Source organism: Buteo buteo, chromosome 19 (genome assembly GCF_964188355.1).
Source record: "Buteo buteo chromosome 19, bButBut1.hap1.1, whole genome shotgun sequence".
Taxonomy (NCBI): domain Eukaryota; kingdom Metazoa; phylum Chordata; class Aves; order Accipitriformes; family Accipitridae; genus Buteo; species Buteo buteo.
In genome coordinates this window covers 20,738,814-20,755,109 of record NC_134189.1, presented here as the reverse complement: position 1 = coordinate 20,755,109, position 16,296 = coordinate 20,738,814, and the positions used below count along the sequence as shown (strand labels likewise).

At 42.2% G+C, this 16,296-nt stretch overlaps 1 protein-coding gene across 3 annotated transcripts in view; it reads left to right on the top strand.

Annotated features, from left to right (window-relative positions):
• The window catches only part of TSPAN9 (tetraspanin 9), a 185,180-nt gene extending 169,110 nt beyond the window's left edge, over positions 1 to 16,070 (top strand). For all 3 annotated transcript variants that reach the window (XM_075051547.1, XM_075051546.1, XM_075051545.1), the window contains 6 exons: positions 9,948 to 10,139; positions 11,800 to 11,874; positions 13,459 to 13,560; positions 14,171 to 14,302; positions 14,423 to 14,506; positions 15,311 to 16,070. In XM_075051547.1, coding sequence (XP_074907648.1) covers positions 9,948 to 10,139; positions 11,800 to 11,874; positions 13,459 to 13,560; positions 14,171 to 14,302; positions 14,423 to 14,506; positions 15,311 to 15,382 — 657 coding nt within the window. In that variant the 3' untranslated portion in view covers positions 15,383 to 16,070. The remainder of the gene's footprint in view (positions 1 to 9,947; positions 10,140 to 11,799; positions 11,875 to 13,458; positions 13,561 to 14,170; positions 14,303 to 14,422; positions 14,507 to 15,310) is intronic.
• The last annotated feature ends 226 nt before the right edge of the window (positions 16,071 to 16,296 follow it).

Below are 16,296 nucleotides of genomic sequence, written 5' to 3'. Positions count from 1 at the left end.
ATCTGACCAGGTCTCCTCTGTGGAGTGACTACATAATTCCTTCTTCTGTATTAGTTATTCTCTGGATTTTACATATGATCTGTGATATTTTGAACTCTATTTGGTCTTTGTGTGTTTTTCCATCCAGCAGATAAATGGGTACGGTCCTGCCTGTCCTTCTGATTTCAGGAGTCTGTAGTTGATCTATAATTTTTGATCTTTTTTGTTCCTAGTGACCTAATACTGTTTCCAAGTTCTGCCCCCATTCTCCTCCCTGCCCTCTAACTATCACTTAACTATGTTCTACACATTTTAATAAATATTTCTTTGTACATCATCTCTGAATCCCCTTCAAATGTTCAGTCTTATTTCTTACCTACTGCACTTTGGGCGTTGTGTGTTGTATACAAAAAGATGATAATGCTGACATTGGCACAACTAAATTTGACCTTTCACAGCTGCAGACAGGAACAGGGACAGTTTTGTTGTGTTTCCCTTTGTTGCCTTTGTGCATGCCATTCAAAATAGCTATGAAGTTTTGGGGGAAGAATTACTGCCATCCAAACTAATGTCTCATTTGCTTTGACACTTTGCTTTTTTATATGAACTTTTCCCAAATCATCCTCTAGAAAGTCTGTATTTGGGAATGTAATTCTGCAGGTGTATGTTTCCTTTAAGTTTATCCTTTGTTTCCAGTCTCTCCAAGTCCTTTTCTATTGCTACTTTTTTGCACACTTATGTTTTAACTACTGACAATTTATCACCTAGGAATTTCACGAACAAGATGTTTACCACCTAATAATTAATAATAATCATTAGCAAATCAGGGCTGTGCTTGTGTTGGACACAAGCTGTGAATAACAGAGGGGGCTTATTCTTCACCTGTTCAGGCAGACACTGGGTACTGAGGAAAAAAAAAAGAGTCTGTGTGTGAATACAGCTGGAATGCAGTTACTGACTGAGATCTGAGAGTGTATCTCCTTAACAGAATCATGGAATAGGTGTGGTAGGAAGGGACCCGTTGAGATCATCTAGTCCACCCTGCCCTGCTCAAGCAGGGTCAGCTAGAAGAGGTTACCCTGGACAGTGTCTGGTCAGGTTTTGAATATCTCCACAGATGGAGACTCTACAACCTCTCTGGGAACACTACTCCAGTATTTGACCACCCTCACAGGTAAAAAAAAAAAACACAACAAAAAACAAACAAAAACCCACACAAAGAAAGGCAGCTTTGTCTTGCATAGAATTTTGTGTTTTAATTTGTACTCATTGCCTCTTGTCCCATCACTGGACACTCCTGAGAAGAGCCTGACTCCCTCTTCTTCAGTGCCTTTCATCAGGTATTTATACAGATCAATAAGATCCCCTGAACCTTCTCTTCTTGAGAATAAACAGTCCCAGCTCTCTCAGCCTCTTCTCCTATGGAAGATGCTCCATTCCCTTATTCATATTCTCCTATCTCTGTCTTCTACTGGGGAGCCCAGAACTGGACACAGCACTCCAGTTGTGGCCTCACCGGTGCTGAGTAGGGGGAAAGGATCACATCCCTCAAACCTGCCAGAAACACTCTTCCTAATGCAGCCCTGGATGCTGTTGGCTGCCTTTGCTATGAGGTTGTATCGCTGGCTTGTGGTCATCTTGTTGTCCACCAGGACTCCAGGCCCTCCGCTGCAGAGCTGCTTTCCAGGCTGTCAGCCCCCAGCCTGTCCTGGTGCATAAGGTTATTCCTCCCCACGTGCAGGACTTTGCATTCCACTTTGTTGAACATCATGAGATTCCTCTCTGCCCAATTCTTCGCCCAGTCCAGGTGTCTATGAATGGCAGCTCTGCCGTCTGGTGTATTAGCCACTCCTAGCTTATCTGCAGACTTGCTGAGGCTACACCCTGTCCCATCATCCAGTCTCTCTCTGATACCTCATTTCAGTTTTTCAGGACCATCCCAGCATACTGCTGGGGGATGACTCTAAGGAAGAGGATAATTTCTTTCTCTGGCAGATGAATTAAGGAGGTTCAGCATTTGCACACATTCCAGTTCTGTACTGTCTGTTACACACAGGCTGTCATTACAGCTGCTACAGCACTAGACTCAAAGGTGACATCAAAATAGTTCCTTTGTCTTGCATCAATGTCCAGTTCATAGGAATGTTGTAGAGGAGTTTCAATCTTTGCCATATTGTTATGGGAGTAGCACTAAGTAGGTATTACTAAGTATATTCACCCACTTCCATACTCCATTCTCATTTTCTAGTCTATGGCTGAAGAACTTCTCAGATTTTGGTGTCCTTGCTATATTTTGCATCATATTCAGAAAATGATCTTGCTTTGCAAGAGACTTTCTCTGAGATTTTCAGCTGTTAAACCCCAGTTTTAATTAATCCTGTGGATTATCAAGACACAGCAGGAAAATTTATCTGGGCTTACCTGAAAATCTCCTTTAAGCACTAACCTTTTCCAGAGATGGATGAATCACCCAAATCCAGAGATGGCAAGTGGCATCCAAAAACTTAATTTGCAGAAAGTATATCTCTGTTTTGAAGTGGCAAAAACCATGCAGTTCTGTACCATGTAGTTCCCATCCCTGCCTCCTTCCACAACAATCATTCTGATCTGTAACTCAGGGAATACTGCAAAAGCAAAAGATGAGCACCTCTGTCTGACAGTAAATGAAAGGAATGGCTCTACTGCTGAGCTTTGAGTCCCCTTTCCCCTTTAAGTTGCCCCCCTCCTGCCCACTTTGATTAATATTGTGCTCTCAACAGAGCAGTTAATACATTGTGATAGTTTGAAAAATCCTGTTATTTGCGGTGATAATCTTTCTGGACAATCAAGTTAGTATCTTCCAAAACTTAGATTAATGTGCATTGAAACAAGAACAGGGATTGCCCTGTCTGTTGAGACAGGAAGACAGGGTGGTGGTTTTTTGAACAGTATTTCTTACTGTTCTGAATCTCCATACCAGACTGCTTCCAAATGAAGCACCAGGTCCAAAATGCACAGAAGATGTAAACTCTTCCTGCTGATCTGAAGAGTCTTTGAATCAGGCTTCTGGCTGCTGAAGAAGATTATGTCCATCTTTATGTCTCATAGAAGTTTTCTTTAAAAATTCCTGCATGGTAGGAAACAGCCTTTCAAACCGTTTTCTAAGGTGTGCTGCTGCTTGATTTCATAGGAAACCTGTGAGCTCATTAAGATACCATCACTGAAGGAGAGGGGAAGATGAATGAACAAAACCAACCAACCAACCAAACAAAACAAACATACAAAAAACCCCACCCCAACAACAACAACAACTAAGAGCTAAGATAGGTAACCTTTATCTTGTAGGACTTACCAAACAGGGAAAATGAAAATGTACTGGCAGCTTTTCCAAAGTGTTGCAGACCCCAACAGAAGGCAGGATTTTAAGAGCCACTTGCACACTGAAAAGCCTTTCTGTGCTAGGCTTAGGTGGTGCATTCTGCTTGTCCACATGGCTTCTTCATGCTTGTCCTTTTGGTGCAGGTCATTTCCCTGTTGACTTATTGTTTAAATAGAGGCCTGTCAAAGCCTAATTCATAGTGTCTTTTTGTCACTGCAGTTGTCCTGAAATCATTTCCCAGCATTGACACTTATTTTTGCAATCATGCTGTTAGGCATTCCTCATAACAAACCTCCTCTGCTTTGGGCCATTTTTGTGGGGCCATATTTCAGCCATTCCCTGTATTTTTTACTGTATCATCTTTGCTTCAAGCAAGGACACCCGTTTTAACACAGCACAGAGAAAGGTGAGGAGCTTTCTATTCTCTGTAACTGGGCCACAGATGGCCCAGGGCACGTTATTCAAAATGGAGGTACAAACTGAGACACTTGCTGCTTCTTTTTGTCCCTAGTGGTTGTCTCTCAGTATTTGGTTTCTAGATGTCTCTGTTCTATTCCAAGTTTGTTAAGAACTCCCCTGGTGTTTAACCAGCAGTAGAAAGTCTGATGTCAAGAATAAATCTTCCCTCCACTCTTCCTCTCTCACACACCTAATCGTGTGGCTTTTCCATTACGCGTTGTGTGCATGGGATGGAAGGATGGCAAAAGTCAACAAGAGCATGGCCTCATCCTTTTTCCTCTTGGTAGTGCTTTCCTTATCAGATTCCTGTTTCCTGATGCTGTTCAATGACTTACTTCAAGGGTAAGTCTATCAATATTTATTCTATTAATAAACCTTATCAGAATGGCATATCCTACCCCTTCTTCACACCAACTTGTTTGCTGCTTGGTAGTTTTGCTGGATTCTGCATGCATTATCTTACTCCGAGAAGCATGAAATGTCATTATTTGTGTATATGCTAACAAGCTACAAATGCTGTTGCCAACAAATAAAATTATCTAGCCCTTACTGACAATTGTGGCCACAATACATAATTCTTGTAAGGCATAATTTATCAATTTACTTCTCAGTTACGTGAAGCTAAATATACTACATAATGCTTGCTAATATTCCCCTTGTTCCTATTATTGGAAAAGATTAAACAGACAGGCTGTTTCATTTTCATACTGACCTCTGGAGTTGTGAATATTTCATTCACATCCTGTCTAATAATTCCTCCCAGGCTAGATAATCCTGTGCACAGTCTCCTTCTGTACAATATGTCAGTCTTGGTGTACCTCTGACCATCTGTGTTGTCCTTCCCTAGGTCTTGTAAACTCTTACTATATCTTCTTTAGGTTAAGGCAACTAAACCTGGATATTATGCTCTATTGTCTAAGTTTGTATTGTTGTTATTAGTTCACACAATGCTCAAAAATCCAGAATGAAAGAAAAAAGCCCCTTTCCCACTCTGATGATAGCACTTGATGGGGAAAGACTTGCTTTTGGGTTTCTTTCTCTCTAGGTTTATCTGGAGTTCTAATTTCTCTTGAAGCATTTGAGACTCTTAATGTTTCCCAGAATGCTGTATGTTTTCTGGGCACAGTGGTGATGATAGATGTTGAGGTACTGAAGAGAATTCAGGCTTTGATAGTGAAATAGCAAAGTGAGGGAGAAACTGTGAGAGAAGTTGGTGTTCCTTTTGTTTGCTTTCAAGCTCAAAATATGCATGCCATATCTCGACTAAATTACCCTATAAGTAAGGGTGTGTATATCCGTGTATGTGACTGACTTTATGATAGGGTTCTGCACTTACCTTCATGACATAAACACCAGGATTTGATGGTTGCCTGGAGGATGATAATTTCTAATCATGAGAGAGAAATGAGCCAACATTTTTTGAGAAGAAAAATCCAGTGAAATTTTTTATGCTGCTGAACCATTTCCTTGGGGAAGGAATGTCAGTGCTATCACTCTCACACAATTAAATACCGAGCAGCACATATTATTTAATTATATGGTGAAAAAGGAATTAATAAGATGACTTGATATATTTTTGCTGCTTTCACCCTCCAGGATTCAGTTGTACCGAACAGAAAGAGGTGGATCCTATGAGAATAAATAGCTGTGAGAGCATTTTTACAGTGTTCACATTGTATAAAAAATGAGACAGGTAGAGAATAAAGTGACAGGGAAAGCTGTTTTATTGCTAGAATTCTGGCTAGCTTTGGTTGGTATGGTTGTATGCAATTAAGTCCCAAGTCAGTGGAATTTGGGATTTTTTTTAAGAAGCATGAGTGAAAAAAGCATTTGTCCTGGGACCTAAGGTTTAAAGCATAAATTTTAGCATCAACTGTACTGCTACTCTGTAGAAAGAGATAAAAACAGAGAAGAAAGCACAAAAATTGAGGAGCTCTGGAGAGGAGAAAAAAAAGAAAATTGACTTAAACTGTTAGTGCTATTTGGTAGGGGATGCCACCTTGTGGAAGTTGTTAGGATGTCATGTCTTTTATCAGATCTCTTGCAAATTTTCTTGACTATTTACTCTCTTCAGTCATTGTAGATAATCCTGTTTGCATAGATCAGCCTTGGTCTTCAATATCCCCTCCATCACCTGATTTTTTTTATGTAATCTGAACTTTCAGTGTAATTTAGGGATGGAGAAATCTTACTTTGGGAGGTAAAAATCTTTGAAAAGGAGAACTTCCCTTAGCTTGCCCAGTGGGCCTGGGAGTCAGCCAAGGTGAGAGTGTGATCAGTGCAGATCCTATGGTGTAATGGTAGTAGTGCACTAGAGGGTGTCGTCAGAAAGGTCTGATGGGAACTGTAATCACAGTGTGCACTTTGGCACGTTAACCCAATCACTACAGCAGCTGGAAAGGAGTTAGTCCGTGGTTGTCTTCAGCGGGACATTAGAATTGCAGGAAGAAGGAGCAAATGCGGACATGTCTGCTGCCTCAGCTGACACACCGCTTCATTTCACATTGTAAAGGACTCTTCTCCAAACGTGTTCAGATGTCTGGCATTCAAGTTGTATCTCCATAGTGGTCTGCCTAGGGACAGCACAGGTGTGTTGCTAATCCACAAGACCTTTGTTGCAAACGTTTCACATCAAGTGTCAAATGCTTCTTCCCCGCTAGAGGCACTGTGGAAAGGTGAAGGTGCAGCAGGTGACCGGTCTTCTGCCAAAAAGCAAAGTCTTTTGTTCCCGCGTTTACCAAAACACTAGGGTGGCTACCACAAGCAAGTGAAGAAATGATCTGTCCTGTATGGAAGCATATATAGAGGGTGTCCTGAACTGAGACTCTGTCAGAGGGACAGAGGCCATCTGTCCATTTTTCTGCTCTCCAGCTTTGATCCTCCTTCTGCTCTTGGTCCTTTTCTGTCTTCATGTCCATCCCATGGAGCACCAATGGGCCTGTCACCTTCCTGATTTCCTACACTTGAAGGTAGCTCTCCCTTCCCTCATCTAAGCAATTAGCTGCCTCTGACTTTGTCTAAATAAACATAAACACAAGCCTTCTGGAGTAATTTCCTAGCCACCTTTCTCTTCTAGACCCAATCTCTGTGAAGGATTGTGCTGGGGTTTTTTTCAAATGGTAAGGAGATGCTGGTAAGGGCTTCTTTCTTCTGCCTCTTTTGCTACTATCCTCATAATTGGAGTTGGATAATGAGGTGCAGCTCTTCATGGGCTGATCTTTCTATTGATCCCATGTGCTTTTTGTCCTTTAATTGCCCTTCCTCTGTAAGCCTTTTGGCCTGATGATTCCAGAATTCACTACCGTCTTCCAAAACACTTGAGCTAGGGCTGTGATTTCTGAGCCTAATAGAGTATGAAACTCCAAGGAGTTTCATTCCATGTTTGTGAATAACCTTTAAAGTCTAAATTCAGATTCTGAAGGAAAGTTACACTGAACAATTTCAGTCTTTAGTAGAAATTTCTTTGGAAACATTTACAGTCTCACCCATGGAGTGTCATGAAGTCATTGATTGAACTGCCATCAGCTATTGGCAATGTACAGCCCTGGCAGCTTCGAAATGCCATTTAAAACCTTAAATGAATGTTGCATGGTGAGAGCTGCTTTTAACCTCCTGAACCATCAAGCTCTCAGCTTGAGCAACTGCCTGCAGTTCTCATCTAAAGGCTGAAGCAGCTGAGCCACAGAGTGGATTCCTGAGAGGGCTTGAGGCACCAAAACTGCCAATTCAAGGACACAGTAGATGAAATTTAAAGCAGGAGCTATAGGGTGACTGATTCCATGAACTGCAGACAGTTTAAACCTGTGGTCATGCCCACTGGGTCCTGCAGCAGAATGTGGTCAGGAGGCTTCTGGTTTGCATCCCCACCCAGTTCTCTACTACTCCAAGTTCCCACTGACCTTGCTGATATATCATGAAAGGCAATGAGAAATCACTTCAAGACTATTAAGTGGAGAGGACAGATTTGGGGGAAGAGATGAAAGTCCTGTAGCCCTTTCCCGCCACATGCACCCGTGTATGTTTTGTACCAGTCTTCTCACAGGGATAGTAGCTATTTGACTTTTTCCTGCTACACACACTCATGTTGCAGCTGCCTCCAGCCCTGTTACAGGAAACAGATGTTGTGACATTTATCCACACCCAGTGATGTAAAGCTCCCCAGCTCACTCTGTGGAGTTATTGTGTGTTGAGTTTTGGAAGCAGAGGTGCTTCCCAGCCTCCTGACAAGAATGCTGAAAATTTCCTCTGTGTTACCCAATGCATGTGCTTGTGAGCTTCAGACAGTTGAGGGGGGGGTTCCAGATTGCTAAGCTAATGCTTAGGTGCAAGGGGGCCTGGAAATAACCACCAATGCAGTATAGTTAATCTCCATCTCTTATTCTCTTTCTCTGCCTACACAACCCTATATTTTTATGCTTTGCGTGATGTTAGCTCTTACAGACTTGGTACATTGGGAGACACTTTAGTCCACTTTCCATGGGAATGCCTGTGAGCATCTTGCATAAGGCCTACTCCTGGTCACAATTCTTCACCAAACTGGTGAATCTCCCTAGTTGCAAAGCAGTTTCAAAAGCTTCAAGCAAACTAGGAAGAGGGCTCAGAGGGGACAGAAGGGTCACAGGGGAAGTAAAAGAAAATAATCATGCATATGCTTATGAAAATATAAGCCTGACTCACAGATAAGGTGACATGAATGCAAGAAGATACTATTCTAGTTTTTCTTTAATGTTCTGTGAAGCAGCAAGCCCAAAAGGAGCCAGTTGTACCCTGAACTATCTGCCCTGCTGGTAAAATCACCTCAGACAGAAGTGGGGATATTTGCCCATAAAGTTAGGTCTGTAGCTCTTCATCATGCCAGATTAGTGCTCATCACAAGGCAGGACTGAATCCTGTTTTAGTGGAGGTGCTGTTCTCTGACACTGAATTTCCAATTTGAGTAGAAGTTGTAAGTTTATGCAAGCACAATGGGGTGGGCTTGGTATGGTGAACCTGCTAGATGGCAAGAACTTTTGTTCCTCTTGATCCTCACTGCTGACAGATGAGCACCAGCACCTTAGGGATATCACTGTCAGTAATGATTAGGTGCTAGTTTGGTTTTCCCATGCAGTGGTCCAAGTAAATAGGGGCAAAATACTCTGAGCGGGTGGGGGTGTACTCTGATCCCCATCCCAGTGAAGGTGATGTGAATCTAACTTCTGACCTTCGCAAAGGCTAGATTTGGTAGGAAACTGTAATTGTACTGTTCAGTAGCTCACAGATTTAATTAAAGTGCGAGTAACTCCTGCTTCTGATTTCACTGCACAGTGATCAGATGGGAAGTTGTATAACAGCCATTTTGAGCAAGTACTAAAAGATGGCCAGCTTTTAGGCGCCCTGTAGTGTAACTTGGCCATTGTTCTGAAGACCTGCACTGTGACTTAGGGTGGGAAACCTTATTTCCTTAACCAGACATGGTATTGTTAAGAGTGAGAAGCAAAGTGAAGTTAATTTTATGTTTTATTAGCAGCTTTGCATTTCCTTCAGGTTCTCTCACTGATAGAGTAGCAGAAGTTGAGCTTCCTGTAGATAATAACCCTAGAAATCTGGTTTTTGTGACATTGAGCACTGGCAAACAACAGTAAAGCTATGAGAACTCCTACTAAAACCCAACCTGGTTACTGGGACTGGGCATTTTATGACAAATATTTATTGAAATGATACTATTGATTGTAATTTTCTCCAGGACTTCCTTGCTTGCCCTAGGATGAGGAAATACGGGGCTGGGTACTCTGAGACATTGTAGATGACTGCAGAAATAAAGTGCAATGGAACATTCCTTCAAATAACATTTTTTGTCTTCCTTCGGAAAAATTGCATTGGGTTGTGCTGTTGGGAGATCATGGGTAGCCCTGGTTTCATGTGCTGAATCTTTAAAAAGAGAATTCTGCCATCCAGTGGCTTTTGAATAGATTTATAAGTATAGGTGACATGACCAAGTCTAGGTAAGAACATTTAGTTTCACTTTGTTTCAGCACCAAGCCAATGAGAGCATTACTGCAGAACAGTTACCTGAAAATTTGCTTGAGAAATTCTTTCCTTTCAGGGTTGGGGGGAAGGAGCCAGTGCCATTTATTTTAACCATGAAACTTTTCTTTGGTTTATCTCTTTGCAGTTATGTGGCTGTGGACTGCTGGGTGTGGGCATCTGGCTGTCAGTGTCGCAAGGAAACTTCGCCACATTTTCTCCCAGCTTTCCGTCGCTTTCAGCTGCCAACCTAGTCATTGCCATTGGCACAGTCATCATGGTGACCGGCTTTCTGGGCTGCCTAGGTGCTATCAAGGAAAACAAGTGCCTCCTGTTGAGCGTAAGATGTCAATGCTTCTTTTCACTAAGACCAGTGATTGTTGCTTTGTTATTATTTTATTTAAATGACCGGTACAAAATAGTCTTGTGGATCACTGTAACATTGCTCTTGGCTTTCAATCTTCTGTATGCTTGCAGTATGACATCCCACATATCATTGGTGTATTAGCAAATGAATCCTTGTTACTGTGTGCCCTAATGTATTAGACAGCAAAGCAAATTACTATCAGTTACCTCTGAATGGTTAAACATGAACTCTAGGGTCAACCTGGATAGCCCTTCTGGAAATGTCTGTTAGAAAGATTGACTGAAAAATCTTAAGCCACAGCTGCTTTTGGACACCACTCAAAGCCTCTCATGGCTATTTTCTACTTTGCCCTTAGCTAAGGCCTTTGTCACAGGTTGGTGGAAACCATCTGACCCAAAGTTAAGAAGTCAAGGTCTGTGCCAGGCCTTACCAATAAAAAAAAACAAAACTGATCCTTGGCAGTCTTTGTCCAGCACCGAAGCACAGAGGTTGGTAACCCCTCTCAAAAAACACAGTGTGGGTCACTCCTCTTGCATAAACCCAGGAGGCTTCATCATGTTGCTCCCCACCCCAAGGAGAGAGGTATTGTGGCAGAAGGTGAGAGGAGGGCTTTCAAAGCAGACAGCTTCCAGTTCAGTTACAGCTTATGAATCACAGGGCTGTGACATTAAGGAGCACATGAGTTTTCCTTGTGTAAAAGTTTCCCTTACATGGTGTTGGGAACAGCTGGGCAGCATTCCTTAGACCACCTCAGAGTATTAAACTGGAGGACAAATGTGCACCTATTTTTTGCTATCTGCTGCTTGGTTTTGTACATTGTACCACTAGGAAAGCAAACAGAGAATAGTAATGAGGTCTATGTCATTCGTCTACACAAACTGCAACACCAGCTGAATTTGTTGTTTGGGTTTTTTTAAGTGTGTTTATATTCATACAAGGTTCTGCAAAAGTCTTTTCATACTATCATAACTATCATGAGTTTCCAGTTGGAGAGCTTGCTGCACTGCATACTACATCCGTGTGGGGGATGCCATGCCTATGTGGCAGTCCACTAGAACATAAAGGCAACTAGTGGGCATGAAAAGTAGTGAGAAACTACTGGAGCTCACACTTGGGATGCCCCTGCAGAGAGAGATTTCAGCTACAGAGAGCTGGCAATAGAAATGTTGAGTAAAACAATGACTATTCCAACAGGCAGTCAGATGTGGTTAAAGCCCACCTGCTAGGGAATCACTCCTAAGGCACGTCCCATTGGTCTTTGTGGTAATGGGTTTAGCATCTGTTCTATAGTCTGTATGAAGGAAAGAGACTACCAGGGCTGCGTGCTGTGACAGCAGTCCAAAAAAAGCAAGACAAAAGCATTGCTGAAACCTGCAAGCTGGTAGTAGGGCAAAACCTAAGATGTAGAGAGTGCTAGACAGTGAGCTGCTTCATAGATGGTGAGACCTACAGGAGCTTTACTGGCAATATAGTATTAATATACCTGAATAGTTTGAAATCAAACTTGCATGGTTTTGGCAGTAGAGGAAAGGCTTAGAGGACAAGGTCTCTAGTCTTCAGTGTTTCTAGCAGCTCCAGGTTTGCTCTCTAGTTGGCAAGTGTGTATACACTGTCTGTTTTTTCTTTGTTTTAGTTTTTCATCGTTTTGCTGATAATTCTCCTGGCAGAGCTGATATTACTCATTTTGTTCTTTGTTTATATGGACAAGGTAAGCAAATATGCCACGTAGATTAATTATCTGTACTAGCATGTAAACCATGTTCAGTTTGCTTTTCTTTGATGGAGATATGTGGGTTCTCCTTGCTCCTCACTTTGGTGAAGGTTTAACCTTGGGATCTTGGCTGTTTTCTGTAAACTGCTTCTGCAGGGGGAGGAGGAAGTGATAAGGAAAGCAAACAGGAGAGAAGACCCCCCTGAGCTTTACAATTTCCTCCCTGAAATAAAACCATGGTGCAGGGCCTCCCTTTTAGTCTTCTCCTAAAACCTAAGATAGCTTTCAACATAGCTGTTTGATGTCTCTGCAAGAAGCTGATGATCTTGTGGACCTGGGTTGTGGGAGGTCCTGCTTAAGACCTGGTTAGCTTCTTAGGGCCAACCCTGAACAGGACCAGAGGAGAGAGGCCTGGGATATTCACAGGTTATTCCAGATGCCACCAGCTGTGTCACTTGACTGGGCAGTCCCAGAGAGTTTGACAAGGGTGCAGGGCAGATCAAGAGGCAGCTTCTCATAAAGCCCATCTGTAGGAATCTGCTCTCTAGTAGAGCATAAGTGAAGTAGGCACAACTGGCTGGCCTGTCAGATTGGCAAGACTGGAAATATCCTTGGGGAACTGGAGAACTGCTAAACACAGGACAGAGCCTTACAGTATGAGCATGTCCAGACTGATTTTAAAACTGAGCTCCTACCAGATTTGTATCTCTTCCCAGGTTGTCATTATGATGCCTGCCACTTTCAGGGAGCTGCAGTGAACTTCTGGTTTTGAATGGGATGTCAAAGAGGGATGAAACAGATCTTATAATATAGTTGACCTTTATGCCAGGAACCATAGGTTAATCCTTTCTCTGCTGCCAGCTCACTGCTGTCAGAGCCAAGGTACATTCTACCTGCATCCAGGACTCTGGGCTCAGACTGAATTTTATACAAGAAATGGGACATCTCAGATCTCCCATTGAGCATTCCAACTTCCTCCTCTAAAGAAAGAAGAGCACATTTGAAAATCATAAATCCTACAAGCCTGTCCGCACAAGGAGAACAATAATAATGCCCTTTTTCAATCGATTTTGTATTGGCCATTTATTATAGCCTGCCTGAACCTGTGCAAGGGATAACTATGTTAAGGTTGGGAGGCTGGGACTCTGGTGTTAATGATATTAGCAAATTAAAGTAGGCCATAGGTTACAGGCAAGAGAGGCTGCTGTGGGTATTGCCAACAGCTATCTCTGGCACAATTAAAAGTAAACTCAGCAGATCTCTGCTGATCCCTCTTCAGTTAGTTTGAATCAGATGATGACTGTGTGATGGACTCTTAGTAGAGGGGAAGCTGTTTGGTCTCCTGTCTCATGAGAATTAATCCAGTATTTTGCAATCTGAGGGAGAGACTAGGCCTTGGCAGGTGCTGAAAGGTCCCACTGACTTGTGAGAGTCTTGAAGCTGTGATGGAGCTTTTCTACCCAGGTTAAGTTTGTGGTGAGAGGAGGTAAGGGAGATACATTCTATGTGCAAGTCTGTACCATTTGTTCCTTTCCTCTAAACAGCAGTGCGTTGACTGTCTGTATTTTTTATGTGATGCAGGTCAGTGAGAGTGCAAAGAAGGATTTGAAGGAAGGTATGAAGCTATACAATTCAGAAAATAATGTTGGACTGAAAAATGCATGGAATATTATTCAAGCAGAGGTAACGTATTTTCTCAATAGAAGAAAAATAACAATTTGACCATAAAGGCGGCTGCAGTCTGTGGCATCAATGCCAAGTCTAAAAGTTGGATAATGCAGGCTTTTGTTTCTGATTTTGCACCCTTGAACATCCAGGGGAGTACTGTGAAACCCAGGATCAAAGTGTACTCTGTAAGGTGAAAGATGCTTACCTCTCTCTGAGATCCTCTGTGCTTATCACAGGCACAGAGATGATCTGAAACAGAGGACAAGCAGCGAAACCTGCATGGACAGAACTGCATAGGTAGAACTGCAGTTTTGGCAGCTAGGCTTTTGCTGTTTAGCAGTTGTGGGCAGATTACCTTAGGTTTTGGTGTTTGGGCTCATGTCTCTGTGACAAGAAGACTAACAGACCTTAGGCATGGGACCATTTATTTTCTTTGTGGGTTTTTTTTTATGTTGTTAAGTATTTGGTTTTTGTGATCACTGAGCACAAAGCACTTTAAAAATACAAAAGTGTTGTGGCAGCCCTTTTGAAAATATGCAGTGGTTTAGTGGAAGTAAAAGTTTGTGGTGGTGCATGAGTCACGAATTGTGCTAGTTAATTTATTAGTCCTTTACTTTTGCCACAGATGAAATGCTGTGGTGTGAATGACTTTACGGATTGGTACCCAGTGCTGGGAGAAAACACTGTCCCAGACCGATGTTGTACGGAAAACTCACAAGACTGTGGACGGAACTCCACCGAATTAGTGTGGAAAACGGTAAGGCTCGCTTTGCCCAGGACAAGGCTTAGGGAGGGGTGGGAAGGAAGAAAATAGAGGGAATGCACATGAAAGAATACGTGACCTTGGGATTTCAATTTTCATCTTTCATCATTTCAGGGATGTTATGAGAGAGTTATGACCTGGTTCGATGAGAATAAGCATGTCCTCGGTTCAGTTGGGATGTGCATCCTCATAATGCAGGTAATACTGGCATGATGTTTGTCAACATGGCTTTGATTTGCTGTCAGCATTCTTGATTCTGCTGTGTGAAAAGTGGTGCTCAGCCGCTTTGAGTTTGATCATGATTTCAAAAGTGTCAGATTTGTTTTATGAGTTCATTTAAGGCCATCTGCTCAGAAAGGAAGCAGGTCAGTAGTCAGTCCCACAAAGCAGACATGCTGTGGTGGGGTTTTGCTTACCTGCATTTTGACTTCAGAGCACCACTTTGGAGTTCCCATGTTTAGGCATTTCTTATGCTGTCCCTTAGAGAACTGTTTATTTAAATTTTGGAAGCAAGTTCTAGAAATTGCCAAAATGAGTCAAATCATGGCCACTGAACTGAGTAGGTTAATGTGTTTTAAAAAAGAAATGCAGAAGTATCCATTATAATCCGTTAAGGTTTTGGGGTTCCTGTATCACTGCTGTACTTTTGGGGGAGCATACCAGAATCTGATGTTTTCAGTTACAGTTATCTGGCTAAACAAGCACAAGTTGTTGGGTAAAAAGGAAGAGTGACTCATGTGTATTGATTCTGAAAAACTGTTGCATGTATGACAAAGAGCCCTGAGAGCTTTTTGCCTCTATCTGTGCTCTGACAGATACATCTCTGGACATCACTGTGTGCCTGAACAGCACAGATCCAAGTTTACTGATCAGTTTGAAGCTTGAGAGATATGGCTAGTGTAGATTGTCTTTTAAAACTACAGCTGGACCATGAACACAGGTCAGCAGTGCAGTTTTGGCAGCCTCCCTGTACTGAAGCCCTTATTCTTTGTTTTCCTTCAGATTCTTGGCATGGCCTTCTCCATGACACTCTTCCAGCAGATTCACAGGACTGGCAAAAAATACGATGCCTAAAGCCTCTGAAACATTATCACATCAACCCTTCTGACTCATCATAAAAATGAACAAAAGGAATGACCTCAAAGAGTATCAAGCCTAGCCCTGCTGAGGGAATCCGTCCCATTGACCGATCTACTTTGTTGTTACTTGTCCGGTTATTACCACAGCTTGTTATTTGACTCATTTTTTTGTCTGTTTCACATTTGCCATTTATTTGCCAAAGAGGGGGGAAACCCCCCAAACAAATGGATTTTCTACACGAAATCATAGATCTGCTTTAAGAATGTTTCTTAACTTAAGAACATGTTTTGCTCTACTAATCCATGCTATATGTGCAAAAATGATGTGTGTTCAACTTCAAGGGAGAATTCTTCAAAGTCTTCCATTAAGTTTTCAACCCTCATGTCCAATTTACTGGAAGACTCGGAAAAGCCACTCTAACTGAGAGTCCTAGGAATTGGAGCTGCTTTGCTTTGCAGCTTCTTGTACCTTACGGTGTATACTTTTTTATTATGATAATGATGATGATGATTATTATGATGGATATAGCTTAGAATTTAGTTGCCTGACTTATAACTTCTTACTGTTTTTGGTTTTACACATTTATTGTACATTAATTTGGGAACCACTGTGCGATCTCCAGAGGACGTGTTTTTCAGAGTTGACAGTTGGTGCGAGCAAATAAAGATGTAACTTTTCTCAAGTCCATGGGGAGGCATCATCTACCTTTATCAGGGCCTTGATGCCCTTACTGTAACAAAGGTGGTTCCTTTCAAATCAGAGGCTCTTTCCTCAGATGGAATGCAATGCCTTCCCAGTGGACCAGATGGTGAGCTTCCTGCTCCTGTGAGGCAAAGTTCCAATGCCTTTACTCACCCAAAGCAGTGTCAGGCCGCTTTGATATCATGCTGCTTTGAAAGCTAAAAGTA